Consider the following 24,905-nt stretch of genomic DNA (forward strand, 5'->3'; position numbering starts at 1 on the left):
GCACGTGGTATTTGTTTATGTTTTAAGAAGACGTTAGTTTGTGCTGAAGTCCTATGTCGGTTTTGTATATTTCTAAAGCCGTGAAACATATGGGTCGTGAATTCCATTGACTGCGCATGTCTGGTTGGAGCTAACGTTTGTTAGTTACACAAGAAGGAAAAACGACATTAGTTTCTTTGTCATTATCTTTGTTTCGCGAATTCTTAACGCTAACTATTGGCTCACATCTTGCTTTGATACAATTTTTTACGAAAAACTTTTTTTTAATTTCATCTCGTGGCACTCTGTGTTGGTATTAAAAGTCGCGTGAAGTTTCTTACTGAATGATACAAGCTATTTGAACACTTCTACAGTATTTCAAAAGGTAGGTAATTTTTTTATTTAGGCGTCTGTTGGAACTGCGTAATATTTAGTGTTTTTGTTAATTGTTACTTAGTCACTAATATTTTTATTTGTATCCTCAAGGCGAACAATCGTTTAAGCCTACTTTTCACTGTGTCTTTAGCATAGTTGTTTCCGTAGACCTCACAGAAATCATCATACCGCAGTGAAATTGCTAGCTGCCACTAGTCAAGTATATTCATTGTTTAGTTATATTTTTTGTTTAGCCAAATTGTGTTAGGTCTAATGTTTTGTCGGATCGCTTAAATATCCCATTTCATTTTGACCTAATGCTCGACTTAGAACTACGATGATCTCAGCGTCAAAACACAAACCTTGGTTGTATCATCATGTTAAATTATTTTATATTTTTGGCTTCATTGCTGGTGAAAAGAGTAGTTAGCATAAACAAACTTTTATAGATTCAAACAGAGGGCCGATTGAGAGGTGCTGACATAGCTAATGCCAATAAGTCTGCCACCCAATTATAACCAAGCTCGACGATGAAGTGCTGTTTATATACTCATTATTTATAGCTTCATTCATTTTTAGCATTACATATGATGACCGTGACCCGCATGCTACATAGAATAAAAATGCATAGTTTACAGTTAAACACATTGTTGCAATAGTTAATATAGATAATTTACTATTATTCTACAGTAAACTATTCTATATGTACTATAGAATAATCCAATATAGAAAACTTGGATTATTCTATAGTAAATTTGATTTCATAGATCTAGTTTTTTGCAATATTTAACTTTCAGCTCACCGCTTGTATCCCTTGAAAAGTGGATCAGTCTGATTTACATTACTATAAATTAAATCATGAATATTTAGTTTCTATTAACAGTGCTATATAACTGACCGTATCCTAAGGCTTAACCAACACTGACAGCTCAACTTTTTACAGTGTAGGATCGACATAGACCTTGTTTTCAACATTTCATTGTTTACATTTTTCACTTAATTCTTTTGTCAAATTTTTCTTAAAATATTGATTATATGTGTAAAACTGGACGATCTATTATGATTCTCAGGTATAGTTTACCAATGTTTTGCGTCATTTTTGTCTGACTATTCGAATCATTAACCTTTTTACATTTGTGAACATTGTTGATTCAATATCATGTATATCTTCAATTGCATAAAGTCATTAAAACCCTAGTGAATATACTTTAAATATTCTTAGGTTCTCTAAATTTCAGCATTGAAGTTGACTCCGGATTGAAAACTTGATAACACCTTAGTCTCTGCAAGAAAATGGAACATTGACTTCGATCTCTATTAAACTGAAATTGGGTGCTTCTTGATAAAGGTATTTTATAGTTCATTTGACACGTTAGCTGTTATTTATGTTATGAATGTTGTTATATAATACAGCAGTGGTTAAGGCACACATAAGTTGGCTATTGCTGCTCAATTATGCATTGTTTTAGTATTTCAAATCCTACTTGCATCGTTTTATCAGGACTGACCTTACAGAAATATGGAGCTGAGAGTTGGGAATAAATACAGGCTAGGAAGAAAGATTGGAAGCGGATCTTTCGGGGACATATACCTAGGTTAGTATTTCGGGGACATATACCTAGGTTAGTATTTCAGGAACATATACCTAGGTTAGTATTTCGGGGACATATACCTAGGTTAGTATTTCAGGAACATATACCTAGGTTAGTATTTTAGGGACATATACCTAGGTTAGTATTTCAGGAACATATACCTAGGTTAGTATTTCAGGAACATATACCTAGGTTAGTATTTCAGGAACATATACCTAGGTTAGTATTTCAGGAACATATACCTAGGTTAGTATTTTGTGAAGCATATTAGGATTTTCTGAATTCTGTGAAAAATACTTGAGTTATAATATCTCATTTGCATTTCGGTTGCCTGACTGTGAAATCAATTGTTTCATATTTCTTTCGGGTTAGATGTTTTTATATAATGTTGATTGTGTGGTTGCGGTTGAGCAAGAACTCTGTGTTTGCTGCTTTCTCAAAGAGACGTCTTCTTGAGTTGCTTCAATATCTGAATCAATAATATTCTCGGTTGTCTTAGAAAGATGATGCTTTGTTCTTAGTCTACTCAATTGAAATAAATTGCCTCCTGCTTCTTTGTCGCCAATCTAATTCACACAGTTCATTCTCCAGTACTTTTCAACTTTGCATCCATGTATCATTCACTCTCCTATCAGTTTTCATTTCTCCATCATGATAGTTCGTTGCCACTGGCTAATCAATAATTATCGGTGGTTGTAAAGATGACTGCAACTAGCCTCCCTATTTGTCTATTCTACACAGACTAGTGTTGTTAACTGCTTGACTTTGTAGGTACGGATGTATCCACGGGTGAGGAAGTAGGGGTTAAGCTCGAGTGCGTTAAACTCAAACACCCGCAGCTGCACATTGAGAGCAAAATTTACAGAATACTTCAAGGCGGAGGTAAGGTTTTAGCTGGTACCCACTCACAATGTTATTAACTCTGTTTAGTCAAAATGTGGGAGGTGTAAGTCAGATATTTGTGTATAAGATTTAGGATTGACTTGCTGGATCCGGTCACACCAATAATCTTTTCTCTTCATCCCATGCTACTCCAAGTACACATGTTGCAAATTTTAGCAAAAATATTAGCTAGTTGTGTGCAATGGATTTTAGATTTACTTGCTTCTAAAGAGGTATTGCACAAATTTTCTCTGTTGTGTATATTGCACACATCATTGGTCACAATGCTTTCTTTCAATAGCATATTAATAAAAAAGTTGATACGTTTCTAGCTTTTTGCATCACACCGCCTCATTGATTAACACATCGTGAAGTCCAAACTGTTTGACTCACCTAAGGAAATGCATGATTCGTCAAAATTGCCTCATAATCTAAACAGAGAGTTACTGCTACATATAAATGTGTAAATGCTGATATTTGACCCAAACTTGAATAATGTCAGCTATGGATTGACAACTCTCCACATGGCAAACAAAGAGTCCGTGAACTTATGCGGGTTTGTCGAATGGGCTTGGCGCTCGACTCAGACAGCCTGTTGACATCTGATTAGTGACTAACAATCATAGGCCTGTCTGTATAGCTCATCAGAAGATAATCTCATTCCTATGCACAGCCTAATGATTGATGGTTGCTAGTAGGAAATGAGGCTAGTTGCTAGCTGAACGATGAGAACTCCTTAAAATATAGTGTTTGTGTTTTACTGAGTTAGTAAGACTGTACATATATATATCATATGCGTTAATTGACCGGGATGCTGCTGCTTAAGATTCTATTTGTGAAGCCTCCAAGCTATCTACTCATTCGTTCTATTTCTGCGTAGTGACATTACTACAGACTGGCGGTCATTCTTGTCTAGGCATCCTCTCTTTATCATTCACTTTGTTCAAAATAGACCTAGTTATATGACCTCACTCGCACCATGTACTCATCTTTACATATTAATGACTGCAGTTGGTATTCCGGCAATCAAATGGTGTGGTGCTGAGGGTGACTACAATGTCATGGTTATGGAGCTGCTTGGACCAAGTCTAGAGGATTTATTCAACTACTGCAACAGAAAGTTTAGCCTCAAAACTGCGTTGCTGTTAGCGGACCAACTTGTAAGTAGTGTTTCTATAGTGTACATTTTGGGTAGATTCGGGTTCTAAATCTATGAGCAGCCTTCATAACATTTTACCTTTTATAGTGTGAGGATTTGTCAACTATTTTATCTGAGAGATTTGCAGTCAGATTTACTCTTTGGAACATCAGATTAATTTAAAATTTTAATTTGAAGCTGTTCTAGGAAAAAATCTCAAGTTGTCATACATTCAAATATGCTCTTATGCCATCTTTGGCCATATCTGCCATTTTGTAATAGCATTTGATCATGAATTTCTCCCGGAATGCTTTCACATATGCTGTTTTCTCACAAGGCCTTCTATGCTTTAGGAGTTTGCTAAGAACAAGCTCAAATATTTGATTTTTAAGAAATTCAGGTTTCATTTATTGACCAAGTTCATCAAGCCTCTTTGTACCATGGGATTAATTGTTTAAAATCTTTAAAAGGTGTAGGCGAGATCTTTGCATTGTCAGGCACGTTGAAGCTTTTTGGTAAAAACAGCCTTTCAGTTGCCTTGTGGTATCAGCACTTAATATTAATTTTAAGTATTGACATCAATATTGATTAGACATCACAACTGTTGTATGAGCATCAAAAGCATTTAAGGCTGGTGGTTCTTTTTTTGATGATTTTGAACTAGAATGCATTTCTTACTAGCAGTGGGAACATATCTATTTGTTTAAAAGTTTGTTGTGAAAAAACGAGAATCACTATTAGTAGTGTTGGTTCAGTCTAAAAGAGTGAGGTAGGTATTGAGTTAATTTACCATTCATTTATGGACTGTTCTTTGTCATTAGCAGATAGAACTCCCAGGGCTACCAGCTCAGAGACATTAAACACATCTAGTGTGGTATCAGCAGCTCTTACATTACAAATGAGTAGCTCGTATGCCATAGAGTTATCTTTACCACAGTTATCTCTATCTTATAGTCCTATCTACAGTCTTTAATCTTATACAGTAGACGCCTCTGCAACGTAAATAATCTGTTCTGGTAATGCTTATGTATATGGATTTTATATTATATGAACAATAAAATATATGTAAATAGTCTAATCCATTCCGAGATTTTCCTAAATTCACCGAGTCGGCCCTTCAAAAAGGAAAAAACTTAACTTAACTACTTAATTTAATGACTGTACAGTAATTGTAGTATTATTGACTTATATCGACAAGTTTTTTACTTTTTCTTGTGACTTTCGCTCTGTTTATGGTCCATGATTGAGGCTATTTTACGTGAGGGGCGCGCACACCTGCAATGCCCTTTTAGATCTATTTCATTTTTTCTGCACAGTAAGGTTTATGCTGCAAATAAAAAAGAAAAAAAAACATTTTATATGCTTGAAATAAAACAAGACAAAAATATATCTTTAATATAACAAGTACAGTTTTTGTCCGTCATTCCAATGCCATGGTTAGAGGTTATAAAAAAGTTTGCTTTCAGCGAGACTACAACTCGTGACTTTCAGCTTGATAGACCCACACTAACACTTGCAACGATTGATTGCTGTTTGGTATTTATGAATAATAGCGCAGCTTCTTATTCCCTGTGCTTTATTGGCACGCCTGACCATCTCTCACGTCACACTGTGAGGCTACTAGCGTATATAATATAGATATTCCTTTACAGCAATGTGGAGAAGACAAAATTTTCAAAGCTAACTAGGGGACTCCTCGTTATTTGAATCGAGTTTGAGAACTTGTAACGACTTGACGCTTTGTTATATGGAATTTATTTTGTAATCTGAAGCAAAAACTTCACATAAATTCTTTTGTTAAGTGGAGTTTACATAAAAAGAGGTTTACGTTATTGTACCGTCTACAGTACATTGCAAGTCGATAGTACATTGCAAGTCGATAGTACATTACAAGTCGATAGGCCTTGCATGTTTTTTATCCTAGAGAAGATTTGTCATTTTGTTTAATACAGTCCAGCCTTGGTTTATGACCACAATTTGTTCCTGATGGCTGTCCGAAAAGCAATTGTTTGAATTCAAAAACATTTTGATGACCCAGTTAGCAGTTGAAATATGAATTAGAAATGTCAAGCAAAGGCGGATTGCTTTTCCGGTTCTTATTTCACATTCGCACTTCACCATTCTAGCTTGTGTCAGATAATTGGTGCATACCAATAGCAAGTCAGGAACTTTTCACTCTTCACTTGTTCACTGGTGCGCATCAAGCTGGCCGCCAGCCAGTTATTCACAGCACACTGGCTATACTGTTATGAATATCACTCCACGGTCATTCTTAATGTCAGCTTGGCTTGCGGCTCCCTTTCCTCGTTGGGCCTCAAATTGTACGCTATCGTTATACAATCATTAGTTATAGCACTTATGCACTACAAGTAGGATATTTCTCATTAATCATATAGCAGCTGAATTGGGCTAGAGAATTTAGAATTGCTCGAATGCTCAATTATCATACTCGGCTGACTAGAGAATCATTAGGTACCCCTTACCATTGCTTCATAGTTAGTTGTTTGTCTGATATCATAGGTAAAAACACTACATATTATTGTACCAGTTAGTCAACATCTTGCAACAGTGGGCAATTATAGGTCCAAGTTGATCATACTCCGAATAACTCTCACTCTTTATTTCTTCAAAACCCTGTTGATTTATAGGTTATTTTTACAGTTTGGCTCTTGGCAAGCAGCATGTGTGACTTAAATAGCAAATGACCTGCTTGATTTTGCAATATAGCCAGTTAACGATGTGGTGGTGTTTGTGTATTTATTTATAGTTGCTTTTGACGTGTAAGTTTAGAGGTTTCAATTTATCACCAAATTAATCTCTCTCCTTGAGTTATTTAGTACGGTAACTGAAAAGCTCACTCAGTAGCATAATTGGCAACTGTGATTGGTCGAATGAAACCATCCCCCAGAGACAAACAGTTATTTTCGTGGACCTTGACTACTAGATATTTTTGGGCAGGTAGTTAGTGAAACAAGCCGTATTGTGACTCAATGCAGTGCAGCATTCCTTCTGCTAAATTAGGAGGGATAGTTTTGTTGAAGTCATTTTATTTAGTGCCAACTTCTCTGTGACTTCGTGTAATATATATTACTACTAACTGCCGTAAATAGGTATTTTGAGAGACTAGATATTATTTATAATTCCTAGTAATGAAACCATTTTATTTTTTTCTTCTTTTTAGATAAGCCGTATTGAATACATTCACTCCAAGAATTTCATACATAGAGACATTAAACCAGATAACTTTTTAATGGGTCTCGGTAAAAAGGGCAACTTGGTATACGTAATAGACTTTGGACTAGCCAAGAAATACAGAGATAGTAGAACACACCAGCACATAGCTTACCGCGAGAATAAGAACCTGACCGGCACAGCGAGATACGCCAGTGTCAACACCCACTTGGGCATCGGTGAGTGCAGTTAAAACATGTTATGACCTTGTTCACTAGTCATATCAATAGCAGCTTGCCAATGGCAACAGCAGGTTACCATTGATGGACAGCCTTTTGTGAGCAACTAACAGCTTCATGTGAAAGCCTGGCTACATACACCAACAATATACATAGTCTACATGTAGTATAAATTATAAATACTTTCTCTGGCTGCATGTCCTGACGCTGTCATTTGCTGCCAAATCACGTGTCATATAGAAAAGTAGGTTGACCAATGAGAATTGGCCTCATTCATGTGAAGGTCATGGCATCCTTGGTGGATTTCCCATTACCATTATTATCTAATATGGTTCATCAACATTTTGGGATAGCAATTACACTTACAAGTGCAGTTGTTTTTATTGCTCTACAGGTTTCATTGAATGTTCCAATTCACCCCAGTCTCAGTACATATCTATTACAAGTGTTTATACATAAATAGTCGGTTGTGTGAATCCCTTGTCATCATGCAAATGCGAATCTCCTATGAAATCTGTTTCCTGTTGCAAATAAATAACATGAAATCGCGATTTTCCTCATTGGTAACCAACTCTTTCGTCCAATCACAGATTTATCGGTTTCCATTTTACTTATGTCGACGAATGTATTCATTCACAGACACAATGTATCAACCACACATTGGCCACACTAATAATATACATGAATTTCGTTGGTGTGATCAGGCAGGCCCTTCTGTGTCTGTATACTTGTGTGCATGTTTCTTTAGTAGCTATCATGCATTGCGAAGGAGAATGGCTACATCACTGACACCAATTTAAACTATATGTTCGGCATTGAATTCCTCTTATTGTGGACACGTTTATAGTAGTGTAGGTATATTGTGACGATGATTCTATATCCCATCACGTTAAGAGTAGTCTGGTCAGCTTCGTGATTGTTACATTTTGACAAGGTTGTTTTAGGTAAATATCTTACCATACCGATTCAAATCTTTGAGCTCCATCAAGAACCGTAGCATACTGTTGCTACAAGGCACGTCAAGGCCGTACTGGCTTTATCAACAGTAAAAAACATCTTGCGTAAAGTGAACCATCAGTGATATTTTAAGCGAGCCATGTAAATAAAGCAGGACGATCTTGATCCATATTGTAAATGTAGCTTTTTCTGCTCATAATCACTATTTATACTGTCTCTATTGGCTACCAAAATTTGATTTTCCATTCATGATTATGAATTAACATGTCATGCAGCAATCGACAAAGCGGCCTTATGACCTAAAGAGCAATGCCTTGCAAAACTTTCTCCTCATACTGAATAGCAAACTCGTCATGTCTCTTGAGCCGCTAGCCCCTAGAATCCTAGATGGTCTGCTTACTACCGGACTACAAGGCTCACTGCTTACTTTTTTTAAACTTATCATTTGACACGCTCAGTGGTTCTCGCCAATATGGCTCCCCTAAGCAAACAAGTTGTCTGTGTAACAACTGGTATCAATGGTTTATTAAACCTCAGCTGTGGTTATTGCCTAAACTCATCAGCTAGTTTGATCTTGCAAGCTTAGACCAGGTCACACACCGATGAAATCATAGTATAGATATTTGCTGCGGTTATACAAACTGATGCCACCAATAGTGATAGTTAGGTTGACCAATGAGAATTGGTCTCGTTGGTATCCTTTCTGGATTTCCATTACCATTGTTGAAGTATCGGCAGCATATAAGTCATCTAACATGGATTTTCGTTGACTTGTCATAGCAATTATGCCTTTTTTGCATTTTAATATATTTTCTCAACGAAACAACATCACAAATCAATGACGAAAATGATTCAAGTACAAAAGTAGTTTGATTTCATGAAATTAATCAGACGCGCAAAAATGATTGGGAATTTTGCAGATTCAATTATCTAAAAGTTAATCTGATCTGAACTTTTTCATCGACTGGTCCAATTTATACAATGTCTTCGTACATCTTTTACAAGTTTGAACATCTTTGTCCGTATATAAATAGTTGTTTGGGCCATGTCCGAAAGCGAACTTTACATGAAATCAGCCCATTTTGAAAGTGGATAAAATAGAATAGATATTATATCAGTTGAGAATCAACTCATTGGGTCAATCATAGGCGCATTGGTTTTTCCCTGATGTAGACCACTTTGTTTGTTTAGACACCACCATTGACAACGCCGTCAGCTACCCAAATGATGTGCTTTGTCAGTGTTTATAGTCACTCCGTTAGTGTTCAGCCTAGAAGGAATAGTATCAGAAAAGGGAAGCTTTATCAGTTACCTGAGTTGATGCCTGACTTACTTATCATCTACAGTGATTGTGCTGGTGCTGCAGATCACGACAAAGAACTCGGGCTATCATTGTAGCATTGACATATTGACATTAGATCAATTTTGTGTGCTAGTCTTGTGTGTTGTCAAGGCGATGTTCTCGTATATTCTTTTCGCTATCCAGTACTATGGAGCATTCTTTGGTCACATCATTTAACTATCATAAATAAACATGGATGTTGCCATGACAATGAATCTCAAGGTTTCGGAAAAGGTTCGTGTATATCGTGCTCATTTGGTAATATTGATAGACCTAATCAGTTATTGAAAATGTGTGGTGGAACAATTTTCAAAGGTGTTGTAAATTGTATCCTCAGGTGCTTAACTTGTTTTATTATTAGCCATTCTGTATTTAGAACGATGCAAAACAAATGTGATATCCCTAATGCGTAAGAATAACAAAAATCATCTAGTGCATATGTGCAGAATATGAAATATAACAAATATATAATGTATAATACACATAAGACCATGACAATCTTACTTTAGGGTCATCTACTAGACTGCACCAGATAAAACTGATTGATTACTTTGAACTGATTGGTAGCTGACATTATAATGATTTTGTATTGCGTAGATAGTGTTAAAACCCTCCTTCGTCGTTATGAAATGTGTTAAAGAAAATGTAGGTGAATATGTAACAACACAAGGTGGTGATACAATTTTCTACGAGCTTCATTAATACACACTCTTTTATCCATATATATTATATATATTTATATTACCCATAAACTTGTTGATTGTTATATCTGGCCAGTCTGCAATGTAATTTATCCTCACCTCTGTTACATCCTCTCTTACTCCCTCTAAATGATAAATCAGTCCATGCTAGGCCTACATTTTTGATGCTGTGAGGTTTGCTTGTGACCAGCAAGTAGCACTCACAAATATTCATACGAAATTAGCCTGACGTTGCAGTAGGTTCCAAACATACCATGTCTAACTAGTAACATATGCTAGATGTGGTGATACATTATTGCCACTTGATGAGTTGACCTACTATACAGCTGTTCAATCGCCTTCTAAAAATTGTAATATTTCCTATACAGAGCAGAGTAGGCGAGACGATATGGAGTCGCTTGGCTATGTACTCATGTACTTCTTGAGAGGTAGTCTCCCTTGGCAGGGCCTTAAAGCTGCAACCAAAAGGCAGAAATATGAACGAATCAGCGAGAAGAAAATGGCGACCCCGATCGAAGAATTGAGCAAGGGATTTCCGTGTAAGAACTCACATCTTTATAGAAATTGTGGCATCGGTGTCCCTGAACGAATATCGTCGTCTAATATAACAAGCTATGTTGTTACTCAAACCTAGTGCTGAGCCGCCACAGACATGCTATAGGAGATCTCCATTCACTTATATCATTTCATAGTCTGGCTTTTGTTTTGAGGAAAATATGTTCATAGTTACAATAAGATATAGATTTGACGGTTTTGTGTGATTGTTTGCTTGCAGCCGAGTTTGCCACTTACCTAAACTTCTGCAGATCTCTGCGGTTTGATGACAAACCTGACTACAGCTATTTGAGGCAGCTATTTAGGAATCTGTTTCATAGACATGGATATACATATGATTATGTCTTTGATTGGAACATGCTTAAATTTGTAAGTACAGGACTATTTTAGCTCAGTTTGATGTTAGTTTTGTCAGTAAAATTCTATGCTAAATGATTTAGCATTACGCTCAATGATCCGTGTTATGCATGCTCACAGCTATTTTTCCAGCACGTTTTTTGACATGATGGGTTGCTTATGCTGATGCAATCGATTGGCACATAAAGCCAATTCTTTTTATCAAAAACAACACTTTATCAACAGTATAAGTCTAATGCAAGCCTTTCTTGCTGACTATGCAGAGTGTAGTGAACCATCTTTCCTTGAAATATATATTGGGAAGTTTTCAGCGAATGCAGGATATCCACTACCAGCTCACAGAATTAGCGGGATCTACATGTATATGTGGCTATAAAAAATTTTCTTTTGTCAAAATTAAAAAAGAGAAGAAAAAACGTTCAAATGGCAAACGTCTCGACTGTCTGATTGACACTGCAAAGGGCTCTTCTCTTCATATGTACAAACTTGGTGAAATAAACCTGCTTCAAATGTATAAGCATAAGCCTTGTGACATGCAGCGTGCTCTCGGGTTATGATGACGCTGTTATACAATTTTTTTCCCCTACGATGTAGAACACGATGATTTTTCGCCCTTTTCATACAAACTATTTTTTGCCACACAATATTAACAAAAATTTCTCTCAATATTCGAATTTGGCAGTCAGTGTGCTGCTTACGTCGGAATAACAGATGTGGCGATCTGCTATTCGCTGAAATCCTTCTAACAACGAATGAAAGAGATACGATGCTCGATCTCCCGCAGTTCGGTATTATTCGTTATTAGTTGTTGTGAAAACGAAACCGGAAACAGATAGGTGATGAAATTGTAGCGATAAAAAAGTTGATGATCAGTGAAATAGTTAAAAATACATACTAAAACTTAGCTTTAAGTATGTGTTTAGTAAGCTAAAGTCATTAAGTTAAGCTGAACGTTCATTTTATACGTCTGCCTCGAAGGTAAGAACTCCCTACGGTACGTACTGCACATAGTACATTGTAACGTTACATTTTATTACAGATAATAACTACTAAATATAGTAAAGTGTAGGTAACTATAGTTAATAAGGTTAACATACTATTTTGTTACAAAGTTTTAATATACATGTACAGTATTAAAATTTTAATGTTTTTTACTAGGGGTGTTTGCGTTAGATAATTACTACGGGTTTTCATACCCTTTATGCGACATTTTCGCCTTATTTTGCCAACACTTGAACAAATTAATGTCGTATAGGGAGGGTCCACCGTATTTATACATATAAATATATGTGTATATTTAAATTTAAGCATAATTCAAATGAGCATAACTCCAAAGTATAACGGCTACCAGAATCTGTATCATTTAATTGCATAATTGCATAAATTCAATAATATGGATGACTTTTTTACAGAACGCATGTCAACATATTTTTTCTTTATTTAAATTTATTTTGTAAGTTATGCGTGACTGGCTGCTCTGTAATAAGCCATATCACAAGTTTATATAGATCAGGTAGAATACTAATGAAAACCTATTGTACTGGTAGCCTTATATTTATATCTTTTTCAAGATATTCCAGTAGCTGTAATGTTCATCCTGGCTTAAATACTCTTAGTACGCCTGTTCTGCCATTTAGGCCGGTGGTACCTCAGCAGCAGCCGCATCTCACGCTTCAGGACAAGAAGCATCTGGCTCTAGGCAAGTGCACAGCGGGTTGACTAGACCACATGGTGCTGTTGGAGGAGCGCGGCAGATGACTGCTGCCAATCCTATTCACAATGGTATGGTTACAGCTGCCTGCTATCACAAACCTTTCATCCCTGTCTTGAAGGCCCAGCATGAAACTTGAGTCAGGTTAAATGCCATTTGAATGCAGTCCTGTTGGATAAGTGACATACTGTAAAACCTCTAATTGAACGCCATGGCGCTCTATTTTTTAACCCTTTCTCTATAGTGGCGGTAAATTGGAGGTGGTGTTCAAATAGAGGCCTGCGTTGTATTTTTCAAATGGCTCGTCAGAATTTTGGGAAGATAAATTTAGCCCTTATCACCTATATTTTGCCCTCTTTTGTCAGTGGAGCGGTATTAAACCTTTTGGATGCAATAAATCTGTTAACTTACCTCCAACTTGCCAAAGATCGCTTAATAAATATGCATTGAGAAACAGAGAAATACCTCTACCAGTTGATATCTGTTGCTTGCAATTAACATGTGATGATATTATAGCTTGTGTATTGCTTTGCAATTGGTTGGAGCGTTCAATTTTTATTTCAGCTTGTGTACTACTCTGCAATTGGTTGGAGCATTCAATTTTTATTTCATTCTAAATTTGAAGACATATTTTTATTTTATATTTAACAGTGTTGAATAAAAGCTCATTGCACTCATTGATATGTTTGCTACAGTTTGTAGTCAGAACTGGCTTTATACGCTTGAAGTTGTCTCTTTGTTATTAAGTTTCATAGCTTCATAAATTAAATTATTTTGATCCTGCTATTGTTTATTTTACTTTAAAAGCCATTTCTGCCATTTACGTTTACACAATCTAAATGTGTGCTCTGGTTGTGAACAGACATTATTAATTTATAATAATAAGTCATTGTAATGAATTGTTATAGTGATAGTAATTGTATGCAAGGATTATTACTTGTGCCCTAAACCTCTTGTTATATGTGTATTTAGACTAGAGGTAGACTAGGCAACTGCTAGCAAAAACTCTGCCCGCATCGCCTGTATGTGAGCTTAACTTCTTAACGCCATAAAAAGCAATATAATTTGAACAGAGTATAAAAATCATGAAGTTCGAACTTAAGCCCTTTTCAAGGTTTCCGTACATTGAATTTCAAATTGGTGATTGTTTGTGATATGCGGAACAAAATTGTTAGTTTTTCCAGTAATTTTCTTGTAACAGTCATGCAATTACATTTGCTGATAATTAATTGTTCAAAGTAATAATTTTTTTCTCCGTGCATGTGTTTCTTGAAAAAGATTGTAAGCAGTTTTACATTTTGCTACAGGAATGGTCGGTGATCTATCAAGGGAACCGACGAGATTAACCTCTGGTCAGGTCTCCGCTGGTGTGATGAGTAACAGTCTACGACGACGCAGTAAAGAGGATGGAATGGTAACTAGGTCAAAGTCTAGGATGATGCGCAAATGATGGAAGCTCTGTGACAACTGGGAATATATATCCTGTACAGGAATGTGTTGCTCAAGTCCGTTTTGATCTCAAGTGACAATAGCAGTTGTGATTTTTGGTCACAATAAGTTGTGCTGGACCTTGATACACGTTCAGCAGAAGTTAAGAAACAATTTCTTATCAAGTCACATAAATTGTTTTGATTTGGTAGTTAAGGTTTGTGCCATTGTTGATACCAAATCCTGCTGCCTCGCTGCTTGCACTGTAAATTAGATTCAAAATAGAACAAGCTTATGCTTCTACATTTTTCACCTTGTGTAGCCACACCTTGTCACCTTGTTCGCCGTGATCTGATCCAGTTTCTCCACTCTTTATATAATATTTATAATTAAAAATGTTTGCTGATCTTACGTATTTAATACCAGTTTGAAGCGTTCATGTGTTCTAATACAATGATTTTACTCCAGTCAGGATTTTTGATCAAATAATTCTTCAAGGTGTATCCAAGCAAGATATCTTCTTTTATATCTATAGGTGATGTATTACTATTCTGACGTTGTTCTACGTAATGTTATCACATCCTAAATAGAGAAAACTATGAGTTGAACTTTTATGTATGACAAGATAAAAACTAGCAAAGCCTGTGTTGTTGAGGCGGTTAAATTAGCTTTAAGCTTTGCTTTGTCTCCTTACCGCACCAGACTCATTTTATTGTTTATTACTCATATTTTATTTATTGTTTACCGTCAAATGAAAATAAAAGGCAGTGAATGTACATAAACTGCTGAGGGATTTCTTTATACTCATACTACAAAAAAATTAGGTCAGCGATATAAATATCAACGAAACGAACCTTAGAATGTTGTAGCTCGACTCATACACAAATTCAACATGGTAGAAAAGTCGGTCTGAAGCAAACAGCATTCGCATCAACAAATTGTTATGAAATAAATCATCTGAAATCACTTGTGGTACAAAGAAAGTCATTTTGCATTAAGAGTGGCAGTCACATTTTTATGGAAGGTTAAAATAGACAATGAAGATAGCAAATCAGAACTTCACAACAATCCAGGCTGCAAAATTAAGCGGTTGGCAGCTCTGCTACTGGTGATGTGCGAAAGACTATTCTTGGTGTCGGAGACTGGCAGGTCGCGTATCCTTTCCAATATTTTGCTGTCTCTTTGCAGCAATAAGAAGAACGTCTTGTACTTCATTCACTCATGTTTCTCTGATCGAGAGAAAAAACAATAGTGTTTGGTGCAACAGAGTCTATGGTTGCAGCTCTGTAGCAAAATACTTAGGCGCTCTATGTAGAAAGGCAAGAAGTGACATGCAAACACCCTGATGATTAAGTTATGGTTACTAGTATATTTGTCAGCCGCGTGCACTGTATGAGATTGTCATGAGCAATTGGTATACGAATGAGGAATTATCTCATGAGGTGGTAAGGCGCCTGAGTAGTGTTACAGTTATGTAGTGGTAACGTGCTTACCTTTTAATCTGGCGCCAAGGGTTTAATTCTCGCGTGAGGCAATCTTTTTTCTAATGCTCTTCACATGACTTCGGACAGTTGGACGGACACTGCTCTTATTATAGTAAAGATAAGATCATGCATAGCTTTAGGCAATGTTTTGTGCCGGCTCTGCGATTTGCTTGTCTGAGTGGACCTTAAGATGTAAACATGAGTAAGTCTAATAAACTTTGTGATATACCTTTTAGCAGACACTCACGTTATTTTGCAAGTTTATTAAATGAATTGAAATCTCATTTGAAACAGCGGCTAGCAATCTTTTAGAGCAATGTTTTAATAGCTTACAGAAATTCAAATTATTTGAATTTTCAACCGCAAAAAAGTGTTCAAATGTTAGCACATCATTTATGTGTTAACACATAATCTTTGTGTTGATATTATGTGTTAACATTATGTGTTAACATATAATCTATGTCTAAAAGATTATCTAGGCTGGACTGATGCAATCAGCGAATATGATTTAGTACAAAAACTCATCGTTCTGTAAATGATGACAACATAAAATGTTTGAGCGTCAGCAATTCTGCTTTTCATAACAAATAGTTTACATATACTGTACATGTAGGCGTATATGTATTGTTATAGGTATGTAGGTATGTACTTTTTGGAAACTTTAAAAAACTTTTGTAGATTTGCCAAATTTGTGTAGTCATTTCGGAGTATAAATTAAAAAAGCATGCAGGCAAGTCAAAAATTATTTTATATTTATAATGTGGTTTCAGATTTTCCCAAAACTGAAGATTGAGTCACTGTATAGATTGCCCCAAGACCGTTTTAATCGCATAATGCACAATGACTCTAGTCTAAAAGGGGGTTAGAACGCCAGCAAATATTAAAGTCGGTCACATGCTTGATGTTTCTAACACTATTCGCGCTATAGGCGATCTTAAATTGCTTGAGACAGTTTAACCTCTTGACAAAAGTGGTTGTTATTGAGTACAAATATCCATCCCACAACTAAGTCTTGCGTCGACTAAGTTTTTTTAGGTCCAACATGGATAAACTAAGGGATATAACCGCCTTCTTTACTTGTCTCCACCCTAGTACTTGTCCTTGCGGCCTGACAGCCAAGTGTATTCTTATGGGCTCAATGACGTCCTAACACACCCACTCGAAGATATTCTGTTTGTATCAAACATCCCCAAACACCAAGACCAGTATATGGTACTGGTCAAAAAACACTTCCTGTTACTATCTTAATGATTCTACTCAGACAAAACAACCCAGAGCAGGCACCAGTCTATCTTACCATTATGGCAGCACTAAACAAAGGTCTCCATAAAATTGAGGAATATAGCATCTGGACAAGAAGAAAAAATATGTTGTAGTCAAAGATAGTACAATTTATGCATACAGAACCAGGAAAATCATCACGTGTCAACATCATGAAAGTGTGGCAGCGTACTGTCATCCTGGTTACCTCCAGGACTGGAAGAAGCTACTTAAAAGTGATAGGAAGACAGATCCAGACGCTTTAAAAGACGGCGTACAGTTTGGAGACACAAGTAAGTCATTGTACATAAACATGTATAACAGTGGTACAATACTGATACAAGGCAACATGACCTACTCACTGGAAAATGTAGGAAGACTGGTCTCAGCACTGCCTGGACTGGAACCAAACACCGGGAAAATATTAACACTCATTAAGGAAGCAACCAAACTTTTCCCAACAAACACATACAGACAATTTGTAGACCTACCTCTGATAGTACAATATAACAGTCCATTTGAACCTAATGAGAAGCTAAACACACTTCAAGTTCAACCAAGGGACAATGACAAGATGGATGCTTGTCAAGTCTCTGAGAACAACTTCTCAGTCACCCACTCGGAAAAACCAATGCTAGTATCACCCACAGCAACACCTCTTTTGAATAGTGCTGAAGATGTACTGCAGCCGACCATCTCCATAGCCCTAAACAAAATACAAGAGTTGGAACAGAGGCTAATATCAAGAAGAACGGAGCACCAAAAATGTTGAAAAGCAATAGAAACACATATAGAAAATTTGGAAAAGGAAAACAAAGAGCTTAAGAGTAGCCTAGGTTCTATGATAAGTTACACGCTGCAGAACTAGCAAGGTCCCAACGAAGGACTTAACAACATTTCTGCTCAGGTTTCACCTGCAATGAATGTAAACACTGACAAGAACAAAAAGATTGAAAATTAATGGCAAACTGTACAACCTCGCAAACCATGAGATAAAAACCTAATGAGTAGTATAAAATAACCTACGAATATGAAACGGAGAAGTATACAAATTCAGGTAGACAAGGTAGTTGTAATCGAGAGCACCAAGGACCTCAGTATTACGGTATCAGATGACAAAGTGAGAGGGAAAGTTGGAAAACATATTGATAAAGTGATAATAGATCGAATCACAGACTACTCTTACAATAAACACGAACTGATGCTCCAACGGGCTACTGAAGATATAAGATGTGATTTGTTATGTTTCTGTAAGAATAATAACACAAGCTATAACAAATCTAGTTGATTCACTCTCATAGTATGTAATGAACTGTTGCCTTCAAAACCTAGTTTATATAACCATTAGCTATGGCTGTGTAATAAATTGCTGAACAAAGCATTAAATTTATTTATTAGGTATATAACGCAAAGTTAGCTTGATATATGCTTTTTTATTATGGCAATATATTAATATCACCTCCTCACTAGTCAGGAGATGAAATGAACAGACGAAATGTTGAGGATAAAATTGTATTCGCTGTCTCTTTCTGGATGATCTATATGGCTTATTTGGTTCATAACCATTGTCCAGAGGATGTCTAGGATTTGGTTTCCTTGGTTGATGCACTGGTTCTTCAGGAGGTACAGAAATAGGTAGTCTGTCAATATCTTTATATAAAGTGTGAGATATATCTCTAGGGTCTAGATCTTCTTCTGTGCTAAATTTAGGTTGTAGTTGCTCTACATGTCTTCTCCATGTAAGTCCATTTGGCCGAACTCTAACATTAATACTTTGCTGCCATAGACTTTACTCACTAGTGCTGGAACCCATCAAGGCTGATCAGAGCTTCCAAGACCACAGCATAACGCATATCATGGATCTCCAACTTGATAGGTGTGAATCTTGTTTACTGTGTCATTCAAAAGCTTTGCACTTCTTGCCTCTCTTGAGCTGAATGGGCTGGTGATGGAATAATTGTGTGTAGCAGCTTCCATGTAGCGGCTGGCTAGGTGAATATCAGTTCTCTAAAGGCATTCTTTTATAATGCATCAGAAATTTTAATAATGCTGCATTAGGTAGTAAGCTAAACTTTCTTAAAGCTTTTTTAAATGATTGCATCATTCTCTCAGCAGCTCCATTTGTTGCAGGATGATAAGGAGCTTTTGATAAATGTGTAATTCCTCTTTCTATGCACCAATGTTGAAACTCTTCTGATTTGAAGCTAGTAGCATTATTGGTAACTAACGTGTGTGGATAGCCAAAGTATGAAACATCTTGCTTTAAAAGATCAGTAGTTGATTTGGTCAAGGTAGAACTGGTCCTGTGAATGCAGGGATATTTAGTGTGAGCATCTGTGAGAACTAGCCAGTTACTTCCCATAAAGTTGATAGCATGATCTAAGTGTAGACGACTCCATGGTTTCTCAGAAAGCATCCAGGGATGTACCGGATACTTTAAAGGTAGTCTTTGATTTTCAGCACATGATGTACACAACTTGCTTGTCTTCACAATGTCAGCACCCATTCTAGGGCAGTATACTGTAGCGCTTGCTAGCTGCTTCATCCTTTATATCCCAAAATGCCCGAGATGCAATATTTTAGTACTTCTTCTTGGTAAGAATTACTTTTTGGCTGGTAAGAATTACTACTGTTTCTATAGAGTAGACAACCATTACACGCAGATAGTGAGTTTTCTAACTTTTTAAATTCTTTAATTTCAGAAGTAGCTGGAGTTGTTTCCTCTCTGTGTGACCATCCTTTTGTATATCTCATTACTGTAGAGAAAGTTGTGTCTTCAGAAGATTCTTTGACTATTACTCCCAGATCTGTAGGATTTAGTTGAGCTCCAATAGTTTTAATGATGCAAAGGATGTCTGTGTCAGTATCGTCTTCCTCTTTGTCAAACTCCACATCTGGTCCAACAGGTAATCACCTAAGAGCATCTGCATTCCCATGTTTGTTAGTCTTTCTATATTCTATTTCATATTTGTATTGACTGAGTAAAAGAGCCCATCTTACTAATCGGTTAGCATCAAGTGCAGGAGTTCCTTTGTTAGGTGCAAACGTTGATGTCAATGCTTCGTGGTCAGTAACAATGGTGAATTTTCTGCTATAGAAAAACTGGTGAAACCTCTTTAACGCAAATATGATAGCTAGTGCCTTTTTTTGAATCTGACCATACTTCATTTGAGTGTCAGTCAATGTTTTAGAAGCATGCATAATAGGTCTTTCACTATTATCCTGATATATGTGAAACAAGACAACTCCAATTCCTGTTTCAGAAGCATCACATGTTATTCCTTTAGACAGCTTTGAGTTGAAATGTGTAAGAACTGTGTTAGCAGTCAACAATTGCTTTAGCTGAAGAAAACTGTTTTCATGTTCTGCAGTCCACTTCCTCCGCACATTCTTTCTAGTTAGCTGATGTAATGGTTCTGTAATAGTTGATAGGTAAGGTAAGACTTTGTTGTAGAACTGTACTGGTCCAAGGAATGAATGTAAACTGCTTATGTTAGTAAGTGCAGGTATCTGTTTGACAGCACCTGCTTTCGGTTCTTTAGAAATTCCTTTTACCAAAAGGTGATGACCAAGATATTCTACTGAGGGTTGAGCAAAGTGGCACTTCTTTTTACGACATCGTAAACCTTTTTCATTCAGTCTTGGAAGGAGTTGTCACAAATTCTGTAAATGACTTGTAGCATCAGTACTACTAACCAGTATATCATCGAAATATACAGTTACCTCTGGTAGATCAGCTGTTATTTGTTCCGTTATCTTCTGAAAGTATCCAGGTGCTGAACTGATTCCACAAGGAAGTTTCATCTGTAGTAGTGCTCCTTTACGAGTGCTAAGAGCATGTTTTTTTTAGCTGTTTGGTCTTAATGGGATTTGGTTGTATGCATCAGCTAGATCAATTTTAATGTATTTGTACCCTCCTCCTAACTTGTTCTTCAGGTCTTCGGGTAAAGGTATAGGCTATCTGTGAGTCTCAAATTGTGGATTGACTGTTTGTGAGTAGTTTCCACATGCTCTGATTGATCTTCGATGACTGTTAGAAAGTTGTGTTTTCCAGATCGGAACTACTGGTATACCGTATTGATTAAACTGTACTGGCTTCCAAAATCTTCCTTGAATACCAGTTTCATAGGCTAGATTTAATTCATCTTGAATAGAAAATGTAACAGGTCGAGGTTTGTGAAACACTGGTTTTGCGTCTGCTTTAAATCTTATTTCTAGCTCGTAATCTTTTAGACAGCCTAAATCATTGTTGAAGATCAGGAAATTCCTTGCAGAGTTTCTTGCAAGATTGTTGTAGAATTTTGCCAGCTGTTTCCTAGTCAACTACTTTACAAGTTGTAGTAGTTTGTTGGTTGAGCAGGTTGTCTATAGATATCCCTAATACAGTAGTTTGATTGCTCCTCTTCCTATCAAATTGAGGTTTAGAACCTGGCTAACTAACTACAAAGCAATATTGTTTCTTTTTACTGTTTTAGTATTCAGCTGGGACTGTCCAATTACTTCAATATGATATTTTGAAGCAGATTTGTAGTTGTTGTAGAGAGTAAAGGTTTTCCAAGTTTACACCAGACTTCTTCAGTAAAAAAGTTATCACAGGCTAATGTATCTAACTCCATATTTATGATCTGTTTTTTTATTTCAATATTTTTTGAAGTTGTCTCATATGTATTATTCAGGCAGTTTTAGGCTGTTATTTTGATGTAGATTTCTGTGCCATTACTAGGAATATTATTGGTAGTTGCTTTTCTTTTTAAGCAGGCAACTCCTAAATGTTCTAATTTTAGTTAGAAATTACATGTAGCAGATCTATAAGTACATTCCTTAGCAGTACGTGTAGTGTTATTGCATCTGCAGCAATTAAAGGTTGTCTGTCTTGTCTCTTTGTTGTTTGAAGTTCCTGTTGGTGTCTTAGTTCTATGATCTGGTTGTACCTTTTTGACTTTTTGTTGCTCTCCATATATAGTTTCCTTGGCTATCTTGACTGCATCTTCTGTTTCAGTCGCAATTTTAATAGCTCTTTTGAAAGATAGCCCATTTTCTTTTACTTTGAACAGTGCTCTGAGAACTGCTTTATTATTTACTGAGCAGACAAACCAGGTTCTCATAGCTTCATCTAATGGATCGTTAATATTAGGAAAGTCACAAGTAGTCGCTTCCTGTCTAATTCTATTTGCTAATTCATTAATAGTTTTTCCAGGTTTTCTTTTCATAGTACTCAAGAATTTATAACGTTCACATACTAGAAATCGCGTAGGACCATATTGTTCTTTTAAAGAGTTATATATTTCTTCCATGGTAACTTCATTTATTTATAAGTTTTGGATTCTCCACGTGACCAGCCATTTTGCTGATCAGTTTGTAGAGAACTGGTGACTGATTAATTAAGAATGCATTAGCTTTTTTTTCCTCAGGTATAGAGTGAGCTGCTACAAAAGTGTCCTATCAATTCATATAATCAGTCAATAGTTCTGTGGCTGAATCATACTCTAAAAACTTGGGTAAGGCTGCTGGTGGTGCTAATTAGCTGCTGCTAGCTTAGCTGCTGCCTTAGTTTGACCTTTCACCATGAGTTATGTGAGTTTCATATTTTCTTTCAAATAAGCTTGTTGTTGCTCTTGATGAGCTTTTTGTTGCTCTTCCATCTTTTGGTTTTGAGTCGTAATTGCTACAATTAACTTATCCACTTCCGAAGACATACTTGTATAAATACTGAGGATGTTGTATAGGTTTCTGGATTATATTCTTGTAACTACATGTATTTAGTTGTACTGCTCAAGAATATCCCATCCTTGTCGCCAACAACTTTTTTTATGTTTCTGTATGAATAATAACACAGGCTATAACAAATGTAATTTATTCACTCTCATAGTATGTAATGAACTGTTGTCTCTGAAACCTAGTTTATATAACCATCAGCTATGGCTATTTAATAAATAGCTAAACAAAGCATAAAATTTATTTATTAGATAGTATAGCACAAAGTTAGCTTGATCTAAGCTTTTTTATTATAGCATTATGTTATATGTCATAGCTAAGGGGCCACAATAACATTTTTGGTATATCAAAAGTTAATTTACCTACAAAACACCAAGTCAACAGAGTGAGTGTCGCTAAAGGAATTCCTCTTGATATGGATGATGCAGATATGTAAAGTGATATGAACAAGCCATTCAAATATGTCTCAATTTATAGGATGACTAAAGGACCTCTGAAACAAAAACCTAATACATTGAAAATACATTTCCAAACTCCAGAAAACTTAGAAAAAGCCATAAAGGGATGGTGTTAAAATCAAAAACTAAAATCAGTCTGAGAGTTGAGCGTCTAGAGTGGACCCCTCATGTAAGACAATGCACCAACTGCTGGGGATTGGGACACTTGCAAAATCATTGAGCTGGTAAAAAAGTTGCCCATACTGTAGAGAGTCTACCAACATTGAATCACACATAAGTTGTGCCGAGAACCCAGTATGCATAAACTGGCAAACACACCTGATCAGCTAAGCAGGTGTAGTAAACATATGAAATGTCTAAAACTGATATTCCAGCGTCATAACAGTTTAAATATATCGATTAGGGTATGTCAGATAAACATCAATGTCATGTCCATCAGGACTACTCAAACACTCAAACAATACATTGGAAATGAGAGAATTGACATCGTTTGTTTATCAGAAACAAAAAGTTACCAAGTGGTATGCTCTCTAACCTAAATTGCATTCTCAAATCTAACAATTTCAGACTTTCAACATAGGAGAGTGTCCCCGTCGGCTAGGAAGAACATTCAGCTCACTAGATACCCAGAACTGGAACCACTGACAAGAAACTTAATCGTGACAGTAACCCAAATTGGAGGCTGATGCCTGTTTTGTATGTCAGTGTACTCACCTCAAAATGTAAACAGAAGCTCTTGGACATTCTCACAGCTACTCTGAACTTACAAATACAGATGTTGGCTCTCAAAGTAGACAGTATGAAGCATGGGGTGACCACAGTCAAAACCAGGCTAGCGTAACACTTCTAGAGTTCTCTAAAAATGAAGCTTTGAAATAGTCTACAACCATAACAGCCCTACATTCCTATGGAGCAACGGTTCAAGTTATGTTGACTTGTTTGTCACCACATCAGGTTTGTCATGCTTTGACACAAATGAAATGATCGAACTTTTTACCTGAGCATCACACAGAGGCCACCTGCCAGGTATCACTATACTCGAAATGCAGAAACCTACTGTAACACCTAAAACTGCATTCAAGTGGAACGATGCAGACTGGTATTCATCCGGAATCACATTAGAAACTATGTGCGGACTGAATATAACTATCTTAACCACATCATCTAATCCTACAGTTATGTGGAATACCCTACAACAATAATGATGAGTTGCATGTCCCCACAGTTAAGCTCAACAGAAACAACAAGCCTTTTTGGAATCAGGAGCTGTCACAGGTCTCAAGTCAGCTATGGCAAGCCAGAGCAAAATTCAAGTATCGTTCATCATATGCCAATGGTGAGTAGATCGACAGAATCAGAAATCTGTTTAACAAGTCTCTAGCTTCAGCTCAAAATGAGCACATTGTAATTAAATCTAAAAAACTCAATGTTTACAATAGGGGAAGTATTTTGGAAAGACTTCAAAGCTACTTCCTCAAGAGAGAAGAACAAAATATCGGTAACCTGATCGCATCCACCAAAGAAGTTCTTGTTGATGACAAAGCAAAAACTGAATGCACGT

General features: G+C 36.4%; 1 protein-coding gene across 2 annotated transcripts; it reads left to right on the forward strand.

Annotated features, from left to right (window-relative positions):
* Positions 1 to 79: 79 nt before the first annotated feature.
* On the forward strand, positions 80 to 15,203 carry LOC137394638 (casein kinase I-like). 2 transcript variants are annotated; one of them, XM_068081390.1, is made up of 10 exons: positions 80 to 364; positions 1,593 to 1,702; positions 1,856 to 1,949; positions 2,718 to 2,828; positions 3,840 to 3,988; positions 7,148 to 7,376; positions 10,745 to 10,915; positions 11,152 to 11,300; positions 12,926 to 13,070; positions 14,307 to 15,203. In XM_068081390.1, the coding sequence occupies exons 3-10, from the start codon at positions 1,874 to 1,876 to the stop codon at positions 14,447 to 14,449; spliced, it is 1,173 nt and encodes a 390-aa protein (XP_067937491.1). In that variant the 5' UTR covers positions 80 to 364; positions 1,593 to 1,702; positions 1,856 to 1,873; the 3' UTR covers positions 14,450 to 15,203. The 2 variants fall into 2 exon arrangements, with proteins under 2 accessions (XP_067937491.1, XP_067937492.1); XM_068081391.1 differs by lacking the exons at positions 80 to 364; positions 1,593 to 1,702; positions 1,856 to 1,949 and adding an exon at positions 2,017 to 2,030.
* Positions 15,204 to 24,905: the final 9,702 nt, after the last annotated feature.

This window comes from Watersipora subatra, chromosome 4, assembly GCF_963576615.1.
Source record: "Watersipora subatra chromosome 4, tzWatSuba1.1, whole genome shotgun sequence".
Lineage (NCBI taxonomy): Eukaryota > Metazoa > Bryozoa > Gymnolaemata > Cheilostomatida > Watersiporidae > Watersipora > Watersipora subatra.

Bases quoted from the DNA above. Each gene is read 5' to 3' on its own strand.
- LOC137394638 (XM_068081390.1), top strand. From the start codon at position 1,874: ATGGAGCTGAGAGTTGGGAATAAATACAGGCTAGGAAGAAAGATTGGA. The intron at 1,950-2,717 runs GTTAGTATTTCG...TTGACTTTGTAG, and splicing joins TTTCGGGGACATATACCTAG to GTACGGATGTATCCACGGGT. The intron at 13,071-14,306 runs GTATGGTTACAG...ATTTTGCTACAG, and splicing joins TGCCAATCCTATTCACAATG to GAATGGTCGGTGATCTATCA.